The 22,978-nt window shown below is 43.1% G+C and overlaps 1 protein-coding gene across 3 annotated transcripts; it reads left to right on the top strand.

The window, feature by feature from the left end:
* Positions 1-891: 891 nt before the first annotated feature.
* On the top strand, positions 892-20,330 carry LOC124116092 (heat shock 70 kDa protein 12A-like). Of its 3 annotated transcripts, none has more exons than XM_046477312.2 (10): positions 892-2,678; positions 4,820-6,609; positions 12,843-13,064; positions 13,405-13,600; positions 14,054-14,113; positions 16,927-17,049; positions 17,335-17,537; positions 18,127-18,295; positions 18,443-18,571; positions 18,903-20,330. In XM_046477312.2, exons 1-10 carry the CDS (start codon positions 1,262-1,264, stop codon positions 19,379-19,381), a joined length of 4,788 nt encoding a protein of 1,595 aa, XP_046333268.2. In that variant the 5' UTR covers positions 892-1,261; the 3' UTR covers positions 19,382-20,330. The 3 variants fall into 3 exon arrangements, with proteins under 3 accessions (XP_046333268.2, XP_046333277.2, XP_046333286.2); XM_046477330.2 differs by lacking the exon at positions 892-2,678 and adding an exon at positions 4,367-4,460; XM_046477321.2 differs by lacking the exon at positions 14,054-14,113.
* Positions 20,331-22,978: the final 2,648 nt, after the last annotated feature.

Here is a 22,978-nt window from a genome sequence, read left to right as displayed (position 1 = left end):
TTACACGATATGGGAACAACGGTGTTTCACATTTCCGCCAACCACAAGCGACTTCCTCCCTCAGTGGTGGCGAGGACAGAGTGGATTGTCTTCATGAACATGTACATGTTAATGCAGGACTATATACATGTTTTAACAATCTTTATACATGGGAGAACTGAGACCTATTCTATGCATTCCGCCCATAACACACACCTCGTACCTACAGTGAGTCTACTGTCATTGCTGATCACAAAAATGGGTTTCCGCCATTTCAACTGATGCAAACATTACATCGCCTACTTAAATTGACTTTTCAGTTTTTTCTCATACCTGGAGTTATCCGAACCTACAATGCCGATCTATTAACACAGTAATCTCACCTTTCCCTTGACCAACTGACCAACTTGCGCACATATAAGTCAAAGCTAAAACAAACACGACTGTTGTTTTAAGGGCTTTCACCAAATGCTAACTTCGACGGTTAGAATGCAACGAATGTTAAGAATTCTATGGTTGGATTCTTCGTTTAATGACCACGATGATTTATTGTACATTTATCACTACAAACGCTGGAGTAGACCCTCGTGTCCACTCACTGGCGACATGCCAGACATGTCCGGGGTCTAATCAGACCGCCCTACCCTTCTACCCACCCCCTGCCTGGTCCCCCCTGTCCTGCTACCCTGTCTCTGAAGGGTGTCTGCTTCACATTGTGTTTACATTGAGCCACCAAGAGCCGCCCTGTCATATTGGCCTCTCACCCACTTCATCTCATGGGAGAGCTTTATGATTTTATTGGGGACAAGTCAGCGCTTAATTAAATGGTTTAAACACATCCAATAAACACACAGCTAATTACGCACTGACCTGCGCCGCTAGTTCCTGCCCCCACGCGCAGCCGCCGGGTTGTCTGCCGTGCCCAGCCGTCACTTGATTAGCTGATGTCGCCAAGTATACATTCTCATAGTTAGCGAACAACCCATGGAAGCAGATGACCATGTCTGAATATTCAATGGATATTCCAAACTTGGTAATAAGTCAACACATCAGTCGTGTGGAGGAAACACTAGTTTGATTTCTTTTCACGCATACTGGAGTATATGTTATACATTGTGACAGTGAACATGTGCCAAGAGAGTGTCTTGTACCAGCAATATTGTTACAAAGATGTTCTACAGTCAAGGGAGGCTATCTGAGCGTGTGTTATTGGATATATGACACGATCCAGATAAATAGGTAAAGGGTTACCAAAGCCGGTTTGAGATAAACAGTTTGGACGATGTCTCTGGGACGGAAATATGACGTAAATCGGCAGACCTCGTTATTGTTGCGAGAAGATACGCCGGGAAAGTACCGAAAGCTAACTGACAATGAGATAGATTTGGAAAGGGACTGGTCACGTATACAGGTCAATGGCAACATGACACCATACCTTAGAGATGGCAGCAGCACAGATCTAGCTACGCCCAAGGAGCAAAACACACGGGAGGGAAGTCCTAGTTCGGTACACTCACTCGAGAGAGATGTGAAGAAGAGCAAGGGGGGAAGATTGTGGAAAACAAAGAAGTCGAAATCGTTGTCCAGTAGAGAAGAACTACAGGTGAGGGAGCCATCTGTGGAAGCGCAGGGAGTGGAATCGGGGATCGCGCCTGCAAACAAAGGTGCAACATCCTTTCAGGACGAAAATATCACGTCACTTGACGTTTCTGTTGTTGCTGATACCAACGCCGAGGTGGATGTGGTGGAGGCTGATCATGCCCACATCACGGACCCAGCACTTGCTGACAGTTTAGGGGAGACAGAGGTCACGAGTGAAAGGAAAGGTGAGCAGCCTGAAGAAAGAACCAGTAACGGACCTGGCGTTAAAGTCAAAACAGAAAGAGGAAAAAAGGAAAAGAACATTAAAAACAAAGACAAAAAGAAGCAAAAACACAAGAAGAATACCTGTGAAGTTCACAAGAATGGGAAGCCCCGCGAAGAAGGTAAGATAAGGAAAATATTTGACATTGGTAAGAAGAAATCTGATGACATAATGAGCAGCCCTCGTCACTGCCGAAGCTGCACATGTGATGCCGCTGCCGCTCACGTAAATGTCCACCATGATACATCTGATACCTCGAGCGTGTCATCCTCTCACTCTGAGGAAAACAATTTCCTCTCTGTGAAGAGTATCGAGACTACCAGTCTGTCCTCATCTCACCACTCTGAGTCGTCCAGCACCATCTCCAGCAGGACACTCACAGACAAACACAACACGTCCTCGGACAGAGCGTCACTCTCTTCACATTTATCAGCGTCATGCAGCAAGGGGAAGACGAAGCCCCAGAAGCCACGGAGAATGCCGAAGACGCCGCCATCAACATCAGAGCCTGCCGAGCGGAAGATTGAACCGGATGCGTCTATAGAGCAGGTGTGTCACGATGACGTTGCGTCAGCACCACCTGCAGACAAGGTACCAGAGAAGAAGGAACTGCGTCGTCTGTACCCACAAGTAGACGGGGATGTGGTGGCAGGGGGGGTGTCCCTCGGGTACATCAGTCTGTCCTTTGACTCCCCGGGGATGCTTCAAGAAGGGAACATGATCCAGATTCTGGGCAGTGTCGGACATAGCCGTGAGTCGGACGTCGACACCGGGACGTATGTTTGTCTAGATGAAGTCAAGAAAGATGGCGTCCCCAGGATATCAGCTGATGAAGGTATGGACAGCTAAACGACAGTGGTAGATATTTTGTCAAATAATTCATATCAGTTTCGGTAACCGTTGCCATGGTATTACATACGAGTGTGGGTGCCGTACACAACAGAACAGTAGTTAATCGTATCACTGAAATAGTAGCTTTACTTCTACCCCGAAAACAATATGTTTTAATGTCGCCGTGTCACCAATAAATATACCATAAACTGAATCGTGCATGAGAGATCTTAAAGATGTACATATATTTTCACCCAGGTTTATTAACGAAATATTTATAGGAATAATATACATCCAACTAAACCTGGAAGTAATGAGACATTATCGGCCCCGATACCGCCACTGATACTTTAACATACATGCTACCATTCCTGGGATTCCAAAACACAACACATGGCAAGACAGTCTATATTGTAAAAGATTTAACGCACGCCAGATGTCAAAGCGGGGCTTTTAATTGGTTGTAAGTGTGGCAGACAACAAAGGTTAGCGGGAGGGGGGCTCTTGTTGCCCCTGAAGGAGACGAGCACCACACAAGCAGACCTCCAAGAGCTCTTCACATTATCTGGCTGTGTTTGTGGGCAATCTTGAGTGGCCTTTATATTATATACAGTAGGGCATAAATCTCCCATAGTCAGAGCGGAGAACAACTTAGTAAATAATATGCACGTTGTCGTTGTACATGATTGATATATATATATATGTTTTTCGTATATATATATATATATATATATATATATATATATATATATATATATATATATATATATATATACACACGAAAAAACAACATTTCCTGTAATCTGTTTTTACATTGAAGCAGGCGACATTACGACCACGTACCATGTACCATGTTTATCCTGGTCAAACAGGCTGATGTGACGTCCCTTTCGAACGTAACTTATCTCAGTTATTCTAGAATCTTCTATTAAACCCAGGTTTCATGCTTTGATTAGATCTTGTCAATTGTTCTGAATTAATTGAGCTGTGGGGCAATTGCGCTCGCTTCTGCGTTAACCTGGGTCACGTGACGTCGCTGTACAGTCAAAACATAAACATATTCCCCGCTGTCACATAACTCCAGCATCTGTGACTCACGGCGGAACTTATGTGGCATGTGACATACCTACACTGCATGGTGACATAGGGAAGTTATACGAAATATATTTTTCGTCATCATTTAAATTTCACTGTTGGATCATTATCATTTTTAGAAAGGTGAATCATCATTTCAAACATAATATGATATTCAATCCCCTCTTCAAGACGATACACAACATTTTTTTACAAAAACAGTTGAGTTATACTGCAACCGTCTCGGAGAACGTATCACGTTATAGCGTCCCTTGGGGTTTTGCGGGTACGTCTGAAGATATAGACATATTTGATGCTCCGGTTCACTCAATTCTTGATAAATATAAGACACTGTGGTTTCATTTGTCGAAATTGAGAAATAATGAACGCATCAAAATTTAATTATTGTTACAGTTTCTCTTAAATGTTAGCCTATGTGCAGATAAAGCGGCGCAGCACACTAATGTACACAGTCACTCTGTCAGGTGCCATGACCTCGGTATTGGCGTCTGTTGATGAGCGGACTTGACTATCTAAACAATGTTGTAGGACAATAGCGGCCCCTCCCCTCTGACCCCCAAGCTCACCTGACCCCGCACCGACCCCTTCATTACGACAGTGCAGTATGTGTACACTGGTGCCTCGGCATACACGTGGCGGGTTGTAAAACTATCACAGACTGTCAAATGCATTGATTTAAGTAACGGTACAGGTAAGAGTCACGTCATAGAGAGCATGCATGATTATTATAACGAAAATCTATGTTATCACCACTCCTTTTAAGGCTTTAGGATAATATGTAACATTATAAAGTGTATATGATCCCGGATCGTACACCCTGTAATTATTTACCAATATAATTTATCAGATTATTTGATAATTTGTGAAACATTAAGATGGTGATTGTACTCTTTGAATAATTCCTTGTAATTAAGAATTGTATTTTTATCAACTTTTCTATGGAAGCAAAAGACTATGCTCAGTAACATTACTTTGTATCACCTCCGGTGAGACATACAGCAATAGATCAAACTGCTCCTTGTTATCTAAACTTGGCCATTGTTTTCCCAGGTCCTGGCCACGCCACCCAACTGGCATCACAAGCAGACCCCCAGCCTTCACCGACCGCCACAGTCACTCGTGAGCTGCAGCCTCACATGTCCAGTACTTCAGACTGCGCCCCTAGGGTGGGGGTGAACGTACGTGGGGGTGGTCTTCCTCTCAGAACTGTTCCCCTCGAAAGGGCCATGGCGTGCCAGATGGAATTGCGCCCTCCAGCAGGGTTCAAAGAACGTGATACCCCCGAGGATGATGTTGGTGTCGTGATGGCGGTGCCGGGTAGGCAATCTAACAGCTGCAATGTCGACAATATTATTGTCGCTGCTGGGACACGTGATGGGGATGCAGCTATTGATAACAGAGAGAATGTAACACAAAATGCTGGATCAGATGGTCCAAACGCCGATTCACCTGGTGGTGAAGTGGCTATTACGTCACCGAGATCCCCTGTCCCACAGATGCCGCTACCCGCGCCTGACGGTGCAAGCGACAAAGGGGTTACGACGGAGGGTAATAACATTTATCTCCCTGGAGCTCCGGATACCGTTACGGATGCCACATCACAGGAAAGTGATTCTTCAGGAATGGTAAGGCCAGCGTCCGATCGTGTAAAGAATGGTCCATCTGGAGGCGAGCTGCAATCGTCAACGTCCGAGTCTGAGACAAGCTCCTCCAGTGGTAGTGGTTTCAGGAAGTATAAGACTAAACTGAAGATAGAGAAACCCAAGAGAAAGGGGAAAGACAAGACAAGTAAAGATATGAAGAAGGACAAAGTTGTGGAGAACGAGGCCAGCCAAATATCAAAAGCAACATTTTCTCAAAATCTGCTGAATATGAGGGATCCTGAACCACCTGGGGGCATTCGACGAGCTGAAAAAGTGGAGAATATTTTAAAAAGCACCGATGATCGACGGCTCGAAACTCTGGACGCAGGTACTAGTTCTGGTGGCAGACCATCTCCGGTAACAGGTCACGTGAAGAGTGAACACGGAACTAACATTTCTGGCATTGGTCTGAAGGCTCCAGAGCTTGAAGCTGAATCTGAGGTGAAGGTCCATGCACCAGATATTTGCCCTCCTACTATAAGTGTTCAAGGGGAGGGAAGTGGCAACCCCCATGTTGAGGGAAATGTCAGCGCCCCTCAACAAACAGTGCACGTACCAATACCCGTTCTAGGCATGTCAACTGTCAGCCAAGGAGATGCATCTCGCCCACACTCGTCACTGAAAGACAGAGGCATGAGTTCCGACAGTGAAAGCAGCTTCTCCTCCACGGATGACATAAGGAAGAAAACGGGGAAGAAGCACAGGTTCAGTGAATACAGCTCTGAGGGTACCTGTGACAGGTCTCTGTCCCCCTTCACCCCCCTCTCCTCACACTCCCCATTAAACGTGTCACAGAGCCTAGCAGCCACATCAAACCCCAATCTGAATGGATTCGACACGCTCGAAGCCTCGTTCACCCACTCCACACCATCTCGGGCCATGGAGGCCGACGTGCCAGCAATTGTGCGCCATCGTGGACATTTTGTTGTGGTTGCCATAGATTTCGGAACCACCTTTAGTGGATATGCACTGAGTTTTGTCCGTGACCCTGAAAGTGTGCACATGATGCGGAACTGGGAGGGGGGTGATCCAGGGGTCATCAACCAGAAGACCCCCACCACCATCCTCCTCACCCCCGAGGGACATCTTGACTCTTTCGGATTTACGGCCCGAGATCGATACCACAACCTGACCCCTGACGAAGCCAGGAAGTGGATGTACTTCGAGAGGTTCAAGATGGTGCTCCACCATAATGCCGTGAGTACACTATATCAGATAGTAAATATCTACAGCGCAGGCAGGTACAAAATGCCCGTTTAGTCGTGTACACTATATATGTGTACTGTCACAGTGTGGCACACTATCAATAAGCGTTCTTACGATGGAGCACTTGTGATGACTTGCATGGCGTAATTATAAGGAATTCAATATCTAGTACGGAATTACACGTAGTGTCGTGTTTGATTGGCATTCTAGTAGTTCACTTTCAATCCATGAAGTGTTACGTTCTCTTATCAAGTATAGTGCGTAAATCTAAACTTGCTTACTGTGGCAGTCAAGGTAATATTTTCATACTAAACTATTTGTGAAACCAAGCGTCTATATTCACAGTTAGAATTCTCAATTCTCGTGTACACATGTTACGGAGTACAAAGCGTGCATGGAATATTTGATTGTGGAGGAGCAACTGAAGCAGGTGGGAAGGCATGACTTGAGGCGGTTCTCCTCGCGTCACGCGGGGCTCTGTGAGCGAGGGTGGGACACAACATCGCCATTGTATTTCTACTAACAGCAATGTCATTATTTAACTTCATCATATAATTGTTTTAGTGTATCTGCGTGTTTCGTTGTCATGATACAACTTGAACTTAACATCTTGCTGGATATATTCCAAACTCAGTACACCGGTAACAATGACATGTTTTCTCAGCCGGTACATTCAGAGCGATCCATCCATGATGGCAGGCAGCTAACGCGCAGCTAGCAGATAGTTGTGGCTGTTACCGAGATTTGAATGTTATAATCTGTCAGAGTATGACGTAATCACGGCGTCGACAATAATACAACACGTTTTATTGAGGAGAAGCAATTCAAGCAAATCGTAATCTTGAAAGCGACGTTAAACCCCATTTCACCTCACCTCACAAAGGACTTTTTTTTTAGTGATTTCTTAAGATTATCGAAATAGTTGTTGTCGCTGTTACATACACATACATGGTCTTTAACTGATCAAATTACCGGAAGACTGCACTTGCATGCAGCTATTTGAGGACGTGCAGGTTGCCGGACGGTCACGAGGCTCATGCAGGATGTGGGACGGGGAGGGAGCAAAGTTCGGGGTTTGTAACACACATATGTCAACCAGTTGGAGGATACGGTAATTGTTTGGTAGGAGACATAGTTTAGTTCCTATATATGCATTTGAGTAAATGTTATGCTAATGTGAATGGTCATCTTCCCAACTGAGGCAAAGGAGTTATAACGGGCGGGATGAGGGCATAGCAGGGACATAACTTTTAATAGCCACTGGTGGCGCTACGATCGGTCCATGAAATTCCAGCCTTTTTCGGCAAGGATGGAAACTGAACTTCCATAGCTAGTTAACTCTCTTGCCTCGGAAAGATTGTGAATGGTAGGTATCAGACGGAACTATAAAGACACTATTCACCAGTACATTAGCATTGACAGTAGCAATAAGAGCATCAGCAGCAGGGGAGCATCATTGCTTTTCCGATACCAGAGGAACACTGCTTCTTATTCATGCACAATGATAGACTCTCAACACACCAAAGCACATAAAATACGACTGTTTATTCACTCAACTGCCATGACGCCTCGAGGTACATGCACTGGTTCTGATTGCCCAGATCGTCCACATTACAGTTAAGACAACTGTATCGCGTTTAATAAATGAAGAACATAGTAAAGAAAAGATATGCATTGTTTCAGATAATTAACGGTAAAAATAAAAGATAATTTCAGGATACAACATTATCATTGCTATCTACTTGAGTGAACGTTATTTCACGTCATAGTCAATGCTTTCCTCGCTGTTTCACGGCGGCATGTACATTCTCGCGTCTTGATTTTAGTGAATGCTACACGGATGTTGATGAAGTTCTGCTAGATTCACCCATTGTTGAAAACGAAATATTAGATGCGATAAATCGCCTCAAGAAGGGAAAAGCAGCTGGTCCTGATGATGTAGTTATCGAAATGTTGAAGTGTTCTAAGTTTGAAGTTGTGCCTTTTCTTTGCAAATGTTTTAACAAGCTATTTGAAAATTGAGTTTTCCCAAGCAATTGGTCATGTTCTATAATAATCCCCCTGCATAAAAAAGGAGACAGGAGTGACCCAGATAACTATAGAGGTATTTCATTAATGAGCATTTTAGGAAAGGTATTTACTTCAATATTAAACAATAGAATTTCAAAATGGGCGACCCTGCGTGATAAGATTCCTGAATTTCAAGCTGGCCTCAGAAAAAGTTATTCCACCGTAGATCATGTATTTACACTTTATGCACTTATTCAAAAAACCTTGTCACGGCGTAAGCATAAACTGTATGTAGCATTTGTAGATTTTAAAAAGGCTTTTGATTCTGTCAATCGCTTTAAGCTATGGACATGTCTACGAAAAGCTGGTTTACGTGGGAAAATGTTTACTATTCTAAAATCAATGTATTCTAAAGTGAGATCATGTGTTCGTTGTGGGGATAGTTTAACAGATTTCTTTGATTGTCCTTTGGGCCTAAGACAAGGCTGTATTTTGAGTCCGATCTTATTTTCATTTTTCATTAATGAATTATACTACGAAATAGCTGCCAGTGGTAAACATGGTATCCAAATGTTCCCAGATTGGATAGAAATATTAATGCTACTTTTCGCAGATGATGTCATTCTAGTGTCAGATACTGTTGTTGGTCTTCAAAGGCAATTAAATAGTTTAAGTACGTACACCAAAGAATTGAAATTATCAGTAAACTTGGAAAAAACTAAAATTGTGATCTTCAGAAAAGGTGGCCAATAGCGTCGAAAGAGAGATGGTCATTCGATGGTCAGTTAGTCAATATAGTAGATCACTACTCATATTTAGGAATCTGGTTCTCACACACAATGAATTGGAAAAAATGTGCCCTTGACTTGTCCTTGCGTGCAAAGAAAGCTTTAATAAGTGCAATGTCTATTTCTCATAAAGTGGGATCGATGTCACCTAATATCTTCTTTAACCTTTTTGATACCCAGTTACAACCAATTTTATTGTATGGTTCTGAAGTATGGGGATTTCAACGTTATAACTGTTTAGAGAAGGTTCATTTATTAGCATGTAAAAAGTTTCTTTGTGTCGGATCTTCTACACCAAATTTCATGGTTTATGGTGAATGTGGGAGATACCAATTATATATTAATTCTCAGATCAGATGTTTAAAATACTGGTTTAAAATTCTTCATATGCATGAACAACGTCTCCCCAAATTAGCTTATAACATGCTTCTAGCTTTAGATAACATGGGAAAGAATACTTGGACATCGCATATAAGAAATCTTTTATTTTCGCATGGTTTTGGTTTTATATGGTCAGTCAGTTGGAAATGTAAATATGTTTCTTAATGAATTTCGGAATCGGTCTATAAATATGTTCTACCAAGAATGGCACTCCACTTTAGAGCATAGTTCACGTTATGAATATTACAAAACTTTCAAGACTTTACTTCAACCAGAAATATATTTATCAGTACTCACTACGGAAAACTTAAGAAAACAGTTAATTAAATATCGACTTGGTTTGCTAGACCTATTTGTAAATGAAGGAAGAAAACTGTCCATTGAAAAAATGAAAAGAATTTGTCCATTGTGTAATCTAGAGATAGAAAATGAAATTCATTTTGTGTTTGTCTGTCCATTTTACAATGATCTCCGAAAGAAATATATAAAAGATTATTTAATAGCAATGTCACCGATAAACGCCTTTGTAGTTATGCTGACGACAAAGGACGAATCAAATATATTAAATCTTTCTCTTTATATTAAGCATGCATTAGCCAAAAGAAATGAATTAATCAAACAACGTGTATATCCCAATGTGTAACATATATAATTGTATCTACATGCGTAACTCTTTCTTGTATATGGGCCGGTGGCCTTTTGTACAATAAACTTCTTTGACTTGACTTTGACAAAGTATAGCTGTCTTGAAGCAGGAGCAATGGTCCGCAAGTAAAATACAGGATCACACAAATCTGCCTCGTCGCACGTTATCACCCCAGATGATAAATACAGTCTGATCTTTCCTCAAGCATGGAGTACTGGGAGACAAGCATGGAGTACTGGGAGACAAGCATGGAGTACTGGGTGCCTGTTCTGTTCAGAGTCTCCACGGGAAGACAAGCATACACTGCTGTGGGTCTGTTCTGTTCAGAGTCTCCACGGGAAGACAATCATACACTACTGGGTGCCTGTTCTGTTCAGAGTCTCCACGGGAAGACAAGCATGGAGTACTGGGTGCCTGTTCTGTTCAGAGTCTCCACGGGAAGACAAGCATACACTACTGGGTGCCTGTTCTGTTCCTAATCTCCACAAGGAGAGACAAGCATGGAGTACTGGGTGCCTGTTCTGTTCAGAGTCTCCGCGGGAAGACAACCATACACTACTGGGTGCATGTTCTGTTCCTAATCTCCACAAAGAGACAAGCATGCAATTCTGGGTGCCTGTTCTGTTCAGAGTCTCCACGGGAAGACAAGCATACACTGCTGTGGGCCTGTTCTGTTCAGAGTCTCCAGGGGAAGACAAGCATACACTGCTGTGGGCCTGTTCTGTCCAGAGTCTCCACGGGAAGACAAGCATACACTCCTGTGGGCCTGTTCTGTTCAGAGTCTCCACGGGAAGACAAGCATACGCTGCTGTGGGCCTGTTCTGTTCAGAGTCTCCACGGAAAGACAATCATACATTACCGGGTGCCTGTTCTGTTCCTAATCATCAAGGGAAGACAAGCCTGCAGTACTGGGGGCATGTTCTGTTCATATTATCCACAAGGAGAGACAAGCATGCAGTGTTGGGAGCCATTGGGACGTACATAGTATCAGTTAGATGTTTGTTGCTTGCAGTTTACTATATGCATCTGAAACTGCATGTTCATAGTAACATGCTCCTGAAATACGAAGCCGTGTAACGATATGACGAGTCAACATCTTTTAGGAATATTTTAGCAATGTATAAGTGAGACGTTACTTGACAAGACAATCTTGGCTACAGTGGAGCAGTCTGGTGACATGGGCGTGAACTGTGTTGGAGGTACGGAAGGTCAGCAGACAATGTGCATGTCCGTTGTGGTATGTGAGCTTGCATTCCACAGGAACCACACAGGGAAGGCAGGAAGTTGATGTCACCACTACTGCTACAACCATTGTTTTTTATCTCAGAGTTATCAAGTTATAGATCAACACATCATTATTCTTTCGTTTTAAGCTATCACATGCATTGTATGGACACTTCTTGATGAAAGCTGTTGCACATGTCTTCTATGCCTATCGGATAAACGTTTTGCTGTCTGAAAATGTATTGCAAAAGACATTGTAACCGCTTGTCTTTCAAAACAACACGACTCCAAAAATCTAATCACATTTTTGGTGAAATAAAGCAACATATACATATGACTTATTGTAGAGATTCCGTGAATCATCACCCGCAAATCCCGTCACAAATCATTGCGTTAGGGCCACCACTGTTACTCTTTTGTCTCATGCCAGGGTAAAGGGTGAAATCATCAAACTCACAACACTGACTCGTCGGCCGATCAGAAACAGTACTGTTCTTCTGTTCTACAGGGTTCAGATTCGACAGTCAGTCAAGTATCCTCCACTGTCATTTCAAATTTCAATCATCTCAACCTTGCACAAAATGTAAAAGACTGTAATGTCCGCCTCTTTCGACATTCAAACTGTTCTGTTATTGTCAACAACTACTTACCAGAAAGTTGACGGGCCAGTCGATGTTGTGTTGGTACTGTAGTAGGGCACACCAAACAGTTAGGCTGGTTTTTGTTGTCTGTTTTGTTATAAGCAAGCTGTTGCTTATTTACAGTGCATTAAATTGTTGCATTAAAAAGATAATTTGGGGTTTTCTCTTCAAGAGTACTTAATAACGTTACAATGTTCAGCATAATTACAAAAAAATACCATTTCCTTTCAGAAAAGTTCCACCGCGCGAAAGAGTTCGATTTTAAATCGGTCATGCTACGCGTTCTGTTTCAAATATTATTTAGAGACTATCGATTCGGTCTAACAATAATCTAATTTTCAAACACAGTAGGTTTATCTCCTAAATATTATTCAAATTATGCAAAACACACATATGACATCATGTAATAGAATCATGTGTCTGAGGATCGAAATCATCACTTCCAAGACACTCGGTAGTTTCAGTGCTAGATCCATGTCCCCAGAGCTCACCTCTACATATACTATTGCTGAAGTGCCCCTCTACTGTTTCCAGGACCTGACCAAGGACACGATGCTAACGGCCAGCAATGGTGAGATGTTCCCCGCACTGAGGGTTTTCGCCCTGGCCCTCCGCTTCTTCAAGGAACACGCTCTTCAGCAGCTGTCTGACCAGTCAGGGATAACCGTCATCAACGATGACGTCAGATGGGTCATCACTGTGCCTGCCATCTGGAAGGCTCCAGCCAAGCAGTTCATGAGGCAGGCTGCATACGAGGTCTGACACGTCGGCTGTTTCAGATCCCCTGAACTATTGCTATAGTACCACCACATGTATAGTTTTTGAATTGCAGCATCACCTTGTGTGAAAATGTCTTTCTGAAGTACTGATAACATGTTAAGGAGGGACCGTGTGAACCATCACCATACTCACGTATGTGAGTTGCACCACATGGTTAACGACCTGCACCACTTTGGGCTTCTACCACATGAGCCTAATGCGCCGTTATATACTGAAATACTGTTCCAACCGGCGTTAAGCCCAACCCACTCATACGTGTAATGTACTTTAGGTAAGAAGGAACGATGTAAACAGTTTACGACTGAACGTGTTTCAGGCCGACCTCGTCTCCCCAGACTGTCCTGACCAGCTTCTGATTGCTCTAGAGCCGGAAGCTGCATCCATCTACTGTCGCAAACTGCGCATGTATCAACTGATCCCTGAGTATCCAGAGAGGCTCCCCCTACAGTCGCCTAGATACTCTCTGCCTGTACCTATCAACGACGGCCTTGCCTGCACAGATGCCAGGGACGGTATGCATAGCATGGTGTATTGACAATATAAACATACTAGACAACTTACTTGTACATTGTGTATTGCTAAACGATTACTACTGACATGCAGACACCATAAATACCCTTGATCCTTCCTACTGAACTTGATTTTGGCCTTCTGGCATTAACGTCATCCTAAATGCATAATTTCATATATTACCTTCATCAACATATATTTATCCAACTACCAACATTTTAATATATAACTCTCCGTGCTCCTCGGTTCCCTTGCTAATCTTTTGATCATCATAATACCCAACTTATGAAATTAATTTAATTACCTTTTTGTGTAACTATTAAACCATCGATACAATTTTGTGAAGTGGTTTGAAGAATGTTGCTTCAATTACAACGAGGGCCGAGGTAAGCCAGAGTTCAACCGTTGCAACGCGTCCTGAAGTATAATGCTGTATTACATGCTGACCCTTGCAGATGTCGCCCGTCCCCCCTTCGATCTGCCCCCCGACCATCCCCTGGAGAGTAAGATTAAAGGTACACTTGCACTTGTCCCAGCAACAGGCTCACTCTCACCCGATGACGCACGCGTTTGTCACTGTAGATGCGGGCCCTCTGTCAACATCAACATCTCACCTTCACCCATACCATCATCTCACCTTCTCATCTTCACTCACACAATCACCTCACCATCTCATCTTCACTAATAGAATCATCTCACCATCTACTAGACCTGCAGCCACGACACAATCTACCGCTGTACATGCAACCATCTCCCCTTATATCACAACAATCTACAGCTATACATGCAACCATCTCTCCTTATATCACAACAATCTACCGCTGTACATGCAACCATCTCTCCTTATATCACAACAATCTACAGCTATACATGCAACCATCTCTCCTTATATCACAACAATCTACCGCTGTACATGCAACCATCTCTCCTTATATCACAACAATCTACCGCTGTACATGCAACCATCTCTCCTTATATCACAACAATCTACAGCTATACATGCAACCATCTCTCCTTATATCACAACAATCTACCGCTGTACATGCAACCATCTCTCCTTATATCACAACAATCTACAGCTATACATGCAACCATCTCTCCTTATATCACAACAATCTACCGCTGTACATGCAACCATCTCTCCTTATATCACAACAGTCTACCGCTATACATGCAACCATCTCTCCTTATATCACAACAATCTACCGCTGTACATGCAACCATCTCTCCTCATATCACAACAGTCTACCGCTATACATGCAACCATCTCTGCTTATATCACAACAATCTACCGCTGTACATGCAACCATCTCTCCTTATATCACAACAATCTACCGCAATACATGCAACCATCTCTCCTTATATCACAACAATCTACAGCTATACATGCAAACATCTCTCCGTATATCACAACAATCTACCGCTGTACATGCAACCATCTCTCCTTATATCACAACAATCTACAGCTATACATGCAACCATCTCTCCTTATATCACAACAATCTACAGCTATACATGCAAACATCTCTCCTTATATCACAACAATCTACCGCTGTACATGCAAACATCTCTCCTTATATCACAACAATCTACAGCTATACATGCAACCATCTCTCCTTATATCACAACAATCTACAGCTATACATGCAAACATCTCTCCGTATATCACAACAATCTACCGCTGTACATGCAAACATCTCTCCTTATATCACAACAGTCTACAGCTATACATGCAACCATCTCTCCTTATATCACAACAATCTACAGCTATACATGCAACCATCTCTCCTTATATCACAACAATCTACCGCTGTACATGCAACCATCTTTCCTTATATCACAACAATCTACCGCTGTACATGCAACCATCTCTCCTTATATCACAACAATCTACCGCTGTACATGCAACCATCTCTCCTCATATCACAACAGTCTACCGCTATACATGCAACCATCTCTGCTTATATCACAACAATCTACCGCTGTACATGCAACCATCTCTCCTTATATCACAACAATCTACCGCAATACATGCAACCATCTCTCCTTATATCACAACAATCTACAGCTATACATGCAAACATCTCTCCGTATATCACAACAATCTACCGCTGTACATGCAACCATCTCTCCTTATATCACAACAATCTACAGCTATACATGCAACCATCTCTCCTTATATCACAACAATCTACAGCTATACATGCAAACATCTCTCCTTATATCACAACAATCTACCGCTGTACATGCAAACATCTCTCCTTATATCACAACAATCTACAGCTATACATGCAACCATCTCTCCTTATATCACAACAATCTACAGCTATACATGCAAACATCTCTCCGTATATCACAACAATCTACCGCTGTACATGCAAACATCTCTCCTTATATCACAACAGTCTACAGCTATACATGCAACCATCTCTCCTTATATCACAACAATCTACAGCTATACATGCAACCATCTCTCCTTATATCACAACAATCTACCGCTGTACATGCAACCATCTCTCCTAAAATCACAACAATCTACAGCTATACATGCAAACATCTCTCCGTATATCACAACATTCTACAGCTATACATGCAACCATCTCTAGGCTCAGGGGTCAGTGAGATTAGAATAGGCTCAGGGGTCAGTGAGAGTAGACTAGGCTCAGGGGTAAGTGAGAGTAGAATAGGCTCAGGGGGTCAGTGAGATTAGAATAGGCTCAGGGGTCAGTGAGATTAGAATAGGCTCAGGGGTCAGTGAGATTAGAATAGGCTCAGGGGTCAGTGAGATTAGAATAGGCTCAGGGGTCAGTGAGAGATATGATCAAGCATCAAATTGACATGTTACACTCACTCACTGAAGTGGCTACTGTCCGCATCAACCGACAATGAAATCACTGTGATGACGTCATGTACCATATTTATCCAACCATACCTTTATCATGCACGATATCTCGTCATTCATAACTGATCTTGAAAGAAGACAAACCGGATATAATGTTAATGTTTCTTATACTACGTGAGTGCTGTTTCAACATACTTAAATACCACAAGTGATATCTGTCCTTTTCTTGGCATGACTTCATATATCACCAAGTGATGGAACAATAATAATTTATCCCTTATCAGCTGATCAATAGCAGCAATTGTGATTTATCATATGCATGTATATTATTGTAGGATAGTACGTGTATACGACATTCAGGGTGTGCAATGTTTAGGAATCAGTGGTACCGATATGATATTGGACCAAGACAATTATATGATAACAACACAAGCAATGCCAAACCATCAGTATGGGAACAGATCCACTGTTGTATTCTCTCCGCAGGAACTCGGTACATGGTCGTGGACTGTGGAGGCGGGACAGTGGACATCACGGTGCATGAACTAGGGAACGACAACAAACTGACGGAGCTCTACAAGGCTACTGGGGGACCTTATGGTGCAACAGGTGTGGGTCTCGCACAGGGGCCAGGTTAACGATGGCACTCTCTGGTATAAAGTAACACGTACTATAAAGAGATTGATGAAACAATGGAGGTACTGACAGTACCACGGTATTTGATAGAGCTGTGTAAGCCAAAGAAATGATTCTAGGTATCTCATTACGGTTTTTTGTCGAGCTCTCTTTTCGTCAGTATGGTACATTATATTGAGATTAGATTCACTTAGGCAGGATACATCTGGGAGCAGAAAGTCAAATGTAAGACTGTTACATATGTGTGTACACTTGCAGCGGTGGACGATGAGTTTGTGAACCTGCTGTGTGATATTTTCGGCCACGACTTCATCGCTCACTACCGGGCCAAGTACCCAGTCGGCTGGGTCAACCTCATGATCAACTTCGAGTCTCGGAAGCGTTCAGCGAGCCCCTACAAGAACAACTCCCTGAACGTGTCTCTGCCCTTCACATTCATTGACTACTATAAGAAGCAGAAGGTAGCGCCAACATACCTTCATCCTGTACATGACTTGTGGAGTGAGACAGGGACCGTCAATTGTTATAATATCCTCAGCTGATTATCGTATCATCGTGGTTATCACGAATAGTTTGTGTCAAACAGAACCGACATATGCATACATTTTATATCATATTGTTATCACAACGGTTGGTGTTATAAATCTTCTTCTGAGATACACCCAGTAACGTTTACTTATATCGTCTTTCATTAACATACATTCAGTGGCATGTAATGACATTAGGGACCAGTCATTTAATACAGATTGGGAGGGTTGGTTTTTTGGATGCACTAATGTACTGAAAATAATTACCCTCCCTTAATACTTGTCATGTGTTTGGTTGACCCTCCCTATGCCATTGTACATTTTTCACATGACAAAACTCCTAATCACTTTTCATTATTAAATGTCTACTTCATGACCTGCCCCAAATATGTGCAATATTTCTTATGGCCCTCCGTAAAGACTCTCAATGCAGGTCCAGCAGGAGAGGGGGGTTAACATACATTCAGTTGCATGTCCTGTAGGAAGGAGGGGGTTAACATACATTCTGAACGTTATTCTGCAGGGGGGCCACATCGACAGTGTTGTGAAGCGGTACGGCAACAAGGAGATCTGCTGGTCGTCGGAGGGGATGCTGCGACTCAGCCCACACGCCATGAGGTGTCTGTTCGTCCCCGTCATGGAGAAGATCAAACACGCCATCGGGGACGTCCTCAATAACCCGGACGCCAGACGTAAGTCACGTTCATGCTTGGGTCGTCTTCCTCCTACACATATTCGGTTCACGTTTATCTCACGTTGTTATTATTAAATCTCGATCTGAAGTATGATCATGACACTGTGCCTAATGTATGTATCATTCGTGTCATTTGTATTGACAGATCTGAAATTCCTGTTCCTGGTGGGAGGATTCGCCGAGTCAGCCACATTGCAGTATGAAGTCCGCAAGGAGTTCTCCGCTATCCTTAAAGTTCTCATCCCCACTGGAGTCAGCCTGGCCATACTGAAAGGTACTCCAGCACACAACCCTCAAATGAAACAGGGTCAACACAGTATTACCCACTATAAGTCAATGTTACCTATGTAACTCTCGAAACACAACATGTACATACACTTCAAAAAGCTGTCCAAATGGGTTCCCCATAAACATATGATAAATTGATAAGAATAACTGATTGCACTTCATTCGTCACAGTTAAAGATAATGAAATGTTTTATGCAACTGTTACACATATGATTATGCCATGTTATACATGATATTGCTAATCTATATATAACATTTATTTTTACAAATTTTAAATAATTTCGTGAATGGATTGTCATATCATATATTATTTACAGGCGCAGTGTTGTTTGGCCTTGATCCAACAGTTGTCAATATCAGAAGGTCAAGGTTGACGTATGGGGTTGGCGTTCTTAACCGATTCAACCAGTCCCGTCATCCATCCAGTAAGCTTGTTCACAGAGACGGTGTTGATTGGTGCACTGATGTGTTTGACGTGTTTGTTCATGAGGATGAACCAATCACATTAGGCGACACAGTTATTCGTAGTTACACGCCTGCAAAGGCCAATCAGATGGTTAGTGTCATACATATCTACTCGAGTGACAGTAAAGACTCAGCTTTCATCACAGACCCCGGTGTGAGGAAGTGTGGCAGTTTGTGTCTGGACTTATCGGATGAAGATGCTGACCACCTGCCGACTCGACGTGAGATTCAGGCCAGGATGATGTTCGGGGACACGGAGATTAAAGTGAGCGCCATGGATGTCGCTACAGGACGATGTGTCCGAGCTAGCATTGATTTCCTCAACAAGTGATATATATGTACTTCACACCTAACTAATCTAATTTACCGCATTGATGACTATCTACGGGGAAGTAATTCGGAGTAATGATCCGTGTAATTGTGTTTTGACCTTTTGTGTAGAGGTAAGGATTCTAATTGACCACACCTGACATGGTTAGTTCTTGTCACTGAACGTGACAGTAATACATTTGACTAGAGAGCAGTGTGTCAGTTGTAAGACCAACAGTGCCTCCAAAACAAACAGTGTGGGCAGCCTGGTGGGACTGTGGTCAGAGGACTTCCTTGTAGTGACACTATCAAGGTCTTCCTGCGCGTGTTTCATGCGTCTTAATGCCGGCTCTACCATTGTATCAATGAAAGATGTGAGGACATACTTAGTGATCTAGAATGTTCCTTTAAAGTCGAATATGTTCATAACACTGAGCGACACCGCGATCAAATTACGATCAAGAAAGTTTTCCCATAAATTTTGATTCTGGAATTTTCACAGTCGTAGCATTAACATGATCACGTAACCGGGGATCTGGTGTATGCCAGTGAGTCTTGTGTAATATAGGCAATGTTACCGTGGTGCTAACATCGTCCTGGCCGTTTGAAACTCATTACAATAATTTGCCATTTCATGTCTGAAATGAAACAAAATTTGCATGAAAATTGTTTTTCTATGTATTTCTATATGTGGGTGAAAACTTGGCTGGAAGTTAGTTAAAGGATACAACGTTTGAAATAATTGAAGAAATATGTTGTGAGGACTAGTGTAGCGCACCTCTAGTTATGTGGTTGTTGGGTCTGGTCTATGTTGGCTGATGTTACAATCGGCGTACCAACATCTTGCCTCCATCGGGTGCAGCAGTCATGTGCCAATATCGGACCACCGCCACAAGTGGCAATCAGCGACGTCATATTCATGTGTCTGTATTATATATTCCTGTATGACAATAAACTACTCTTTCATAGAATATTTTGTCTGAACATCTCTGTTTTGATACAGCACACATGTCAATGGCTGACACGCGCTGGGGTATATTTTAGGCAAGCTTACAACCTTTTTTTCAAAACATGGGATATTCCCATCATATTTGACAACAAACAAGCCGCCCCCATCTTCAATGATCATTACATATTATACGGCGCTTCCCTCGAATCTTTCCGCCAAACACGAATTGACGGTGACAATGTTGTTTCACAAAGCAGTTGTAGTAACTGCCATTTGAGACTTCGTCAACCTTTACATTCGTCGAGTAAGTAGAGGAATGGCCCCATTACATTGATTCTCTGAGAACATACCCCTCACGGCCACCCAGTTCAATCTGCCTGACTTGGAAACACAGATCATGTAAACAATTTGAATGAAGCAAAAATCTGACAATAAGAGCACAATCTGAGTGTGTGTAACACTCAGGAAACTGATATCTGACAATGTTCCTTATTATTGTGAGCGTGTTTGTGGTTTATATGTTACCAAGTCATATGGCAGCAGAGAGGCGAGTGAACATCAGTCAACGCATCGTCGTTTATCCACGGTTCGATACATTCAGTGTTCAGTGACACATGTCCCGGACCCATTCCACAATATAACGTCGTTTTAGGGAGTCACCATCTCGTTCACTCCTATCACTAACAAGATAGCTCGTTCAAGAAGATGATGAGGTTTTATTATACAGAACGTCCTCGGGTACAACCATAGTTGATCTCCATGCTTCTGTTCTGATAGGAAGTTCGGTATCAAACTACATTCAAAATCGAGGCCTCAATATAAATATAAAATCAGGAGACTGTTATAAAACGATTTTGTCCGGAAAGAGTTCTTGCCATGGATATTAAGCCCTAAGAAAATACATCTTCGGGTACGATGTTGCACTAAGACAGAAAGGTTATAGTCCGGGTATGGAGCTGCATTAAGACACCCAGATCATAGTCCGGGTACGATGCTGCACTTAGACAGAAAGGTTATAGTCCGGGTACGATACTGCACTAAGACAGAAAGGTCATAGTCCGGGTACGATGCTGCACTTAGACAGAAAGGTTATAGTCCGGGTACGATGCTGCACTTAGACAGAAAGGTTATACCCCGGGTACGATGCTGCACTTAGACAGAAAGGTTATAGTCCGGGTACGATGCTGCACTTAGACAGAAAGGTCATAGTCCGGGTACGATGCTGCACTTAGACAGAAAGGTCATAGTCCGGGTACGATGCTGCACTTAGACAGAAAGGTTATAGTCCGGGTACGATGCTGCACTTAGACAGAAAGGTTATAGTCCGGGTACGATGCTGCACTTAGACAGAAAGGTTATAGTCCGGGTACGATGCTGCACTTAGACAGAAAGGTTATAGTCCGGGTACGATGCTGCACTTAGACAGAAAGGTTATAGTCCGGGTACGATGCTGCACTATGACAGAAAGGTTATAGTCCGGGTACGATGCTGCACTTAGACAGAAAGGTTATAGTCCGGGTACGATGCTCCACTTAGACAGAAAGGTTATAGTCCGGGTACGATGCTGCACTTAGACAGAAAGGTTATGGTCCGGGTACGATGCTGCACTAAGACAGAAAGGTTATAGTCCGGGTACGATGCTGCACTTAGACAGGCAGGTCATAGTCCGGGTACGATGCTGCTCTAAGACAGAAAGGTTATAGTCCGGGTACGATGCTGCACTAAGACAGGAAGGTTATAGTCCGGGTACGATGCTGCACTTAGATAGAAAGGTCATAGTCCGGGTACGATGCTGCACTAAGACAGAAAGGTCATAGTCCGGGTACGATGCTGCTCTAAGACAGGAAGGTTATAGTCCGGGTACGATGCTGCTCTAAGACAGAAAGGTCATAGTCCGGGTACGATGCTGCACTAAGACAGAAAGGTTATAGTCCGGGTACGATGCTGCACTAAGACAGGAAGGCCATAGTCCGGGTACGATGCTGCACTTAGACAGAAAGGTCATAGTCCGGGTACGATGCTGCACTAAGACAGGAAGGTTATAGTCCGGGTACGATGCTGCACTAAGACAGGAAGGTTATAGTCCGGGTACGATGCTGCACTTAGACAGACAGGTCATAGTCCGGGTACGATGCTGCACTTAGACAGAAAGGTTATAGTCCGGGTACGATGCTGCACTAAGACAGGAAGGTTATAGTCCGGGTACGATGCTGAACTAAGACAGGAAGGTCATAGTCCGGGTACGATGCTGCACTAAGACAGGAAGGTCATAGTCATGGTACGATGCTGCACTAAGACAGGAAGGTCATAGTCCAGGTACGATGCTGCACTAAGACAGAAAGGTTATAGTCCGGGTACGATGCTGCACTAAGACAGAAAGGTCATAGTCCGGGTACGATGCTGCACTTAGACAGAAAGGTTATAGTCCGGGTACGATGCTGCACTTAGACAGAAAGGTTATAGTCCGGATACGATGCTGCACTTAGACAGAAAGGTCATAGTCCGGGTACGATGCTGCACTAAGCCAGGAAGGTTATAGTCCGGGTACGATGCTGCACTTAGACAGACAGGTCATAGTCCGGGTACGATGCTGCACTAAGACAGAAAGGTCATAGTCCGGGTACGATGCTGCACTTAGACAGAAAGGTTATAGTCCGGGTACGATGCTGC

Source organism: Haliotis rufescens, unplaced genomic scaffold (assembly GCF_023055435.1).
Source record: "Haliotis rufescens isolate VD_foot unplaced genomic scaffold, xgHalRufe1.0.p SCAF_12, whole genome shotgun sequence".
Taxonomy (NCBI): Eukaryota; Metazoa; Mollusca; class Gastropoda; order Lepetellida; family Haliotidae; genus Haliotis; species Haliotis rufescens.
The sequence above is the reverse complement of the archived record's forward strand: the minus strand, read 5'-3'. Positions and strand labels throughout refer to the sequence as shown.

Coding starts and splice junctions, on each gene's coding strand:
- LOC124116092 (XM_046477312.2), top strand. CDS start 1,262: ATGTCTCTGGGACGGAAATATGACGTAAATCGGCAGACCTCGTTATTG. Junction 14,114..16,926: donor CCTGGAGAGTAAGATTAAAG/GTACACTTGCAC, acceptor TTCTCTCCGCAG/GAACTCGGTACATGGTCGTG. Junction 17,538..18,126: donor ACTACTATAAGAAGCAGAAG/GTAGCGCCAACA, acceptor GTTATTCTGCAG/GGGGGCCACATCGACAGTGT.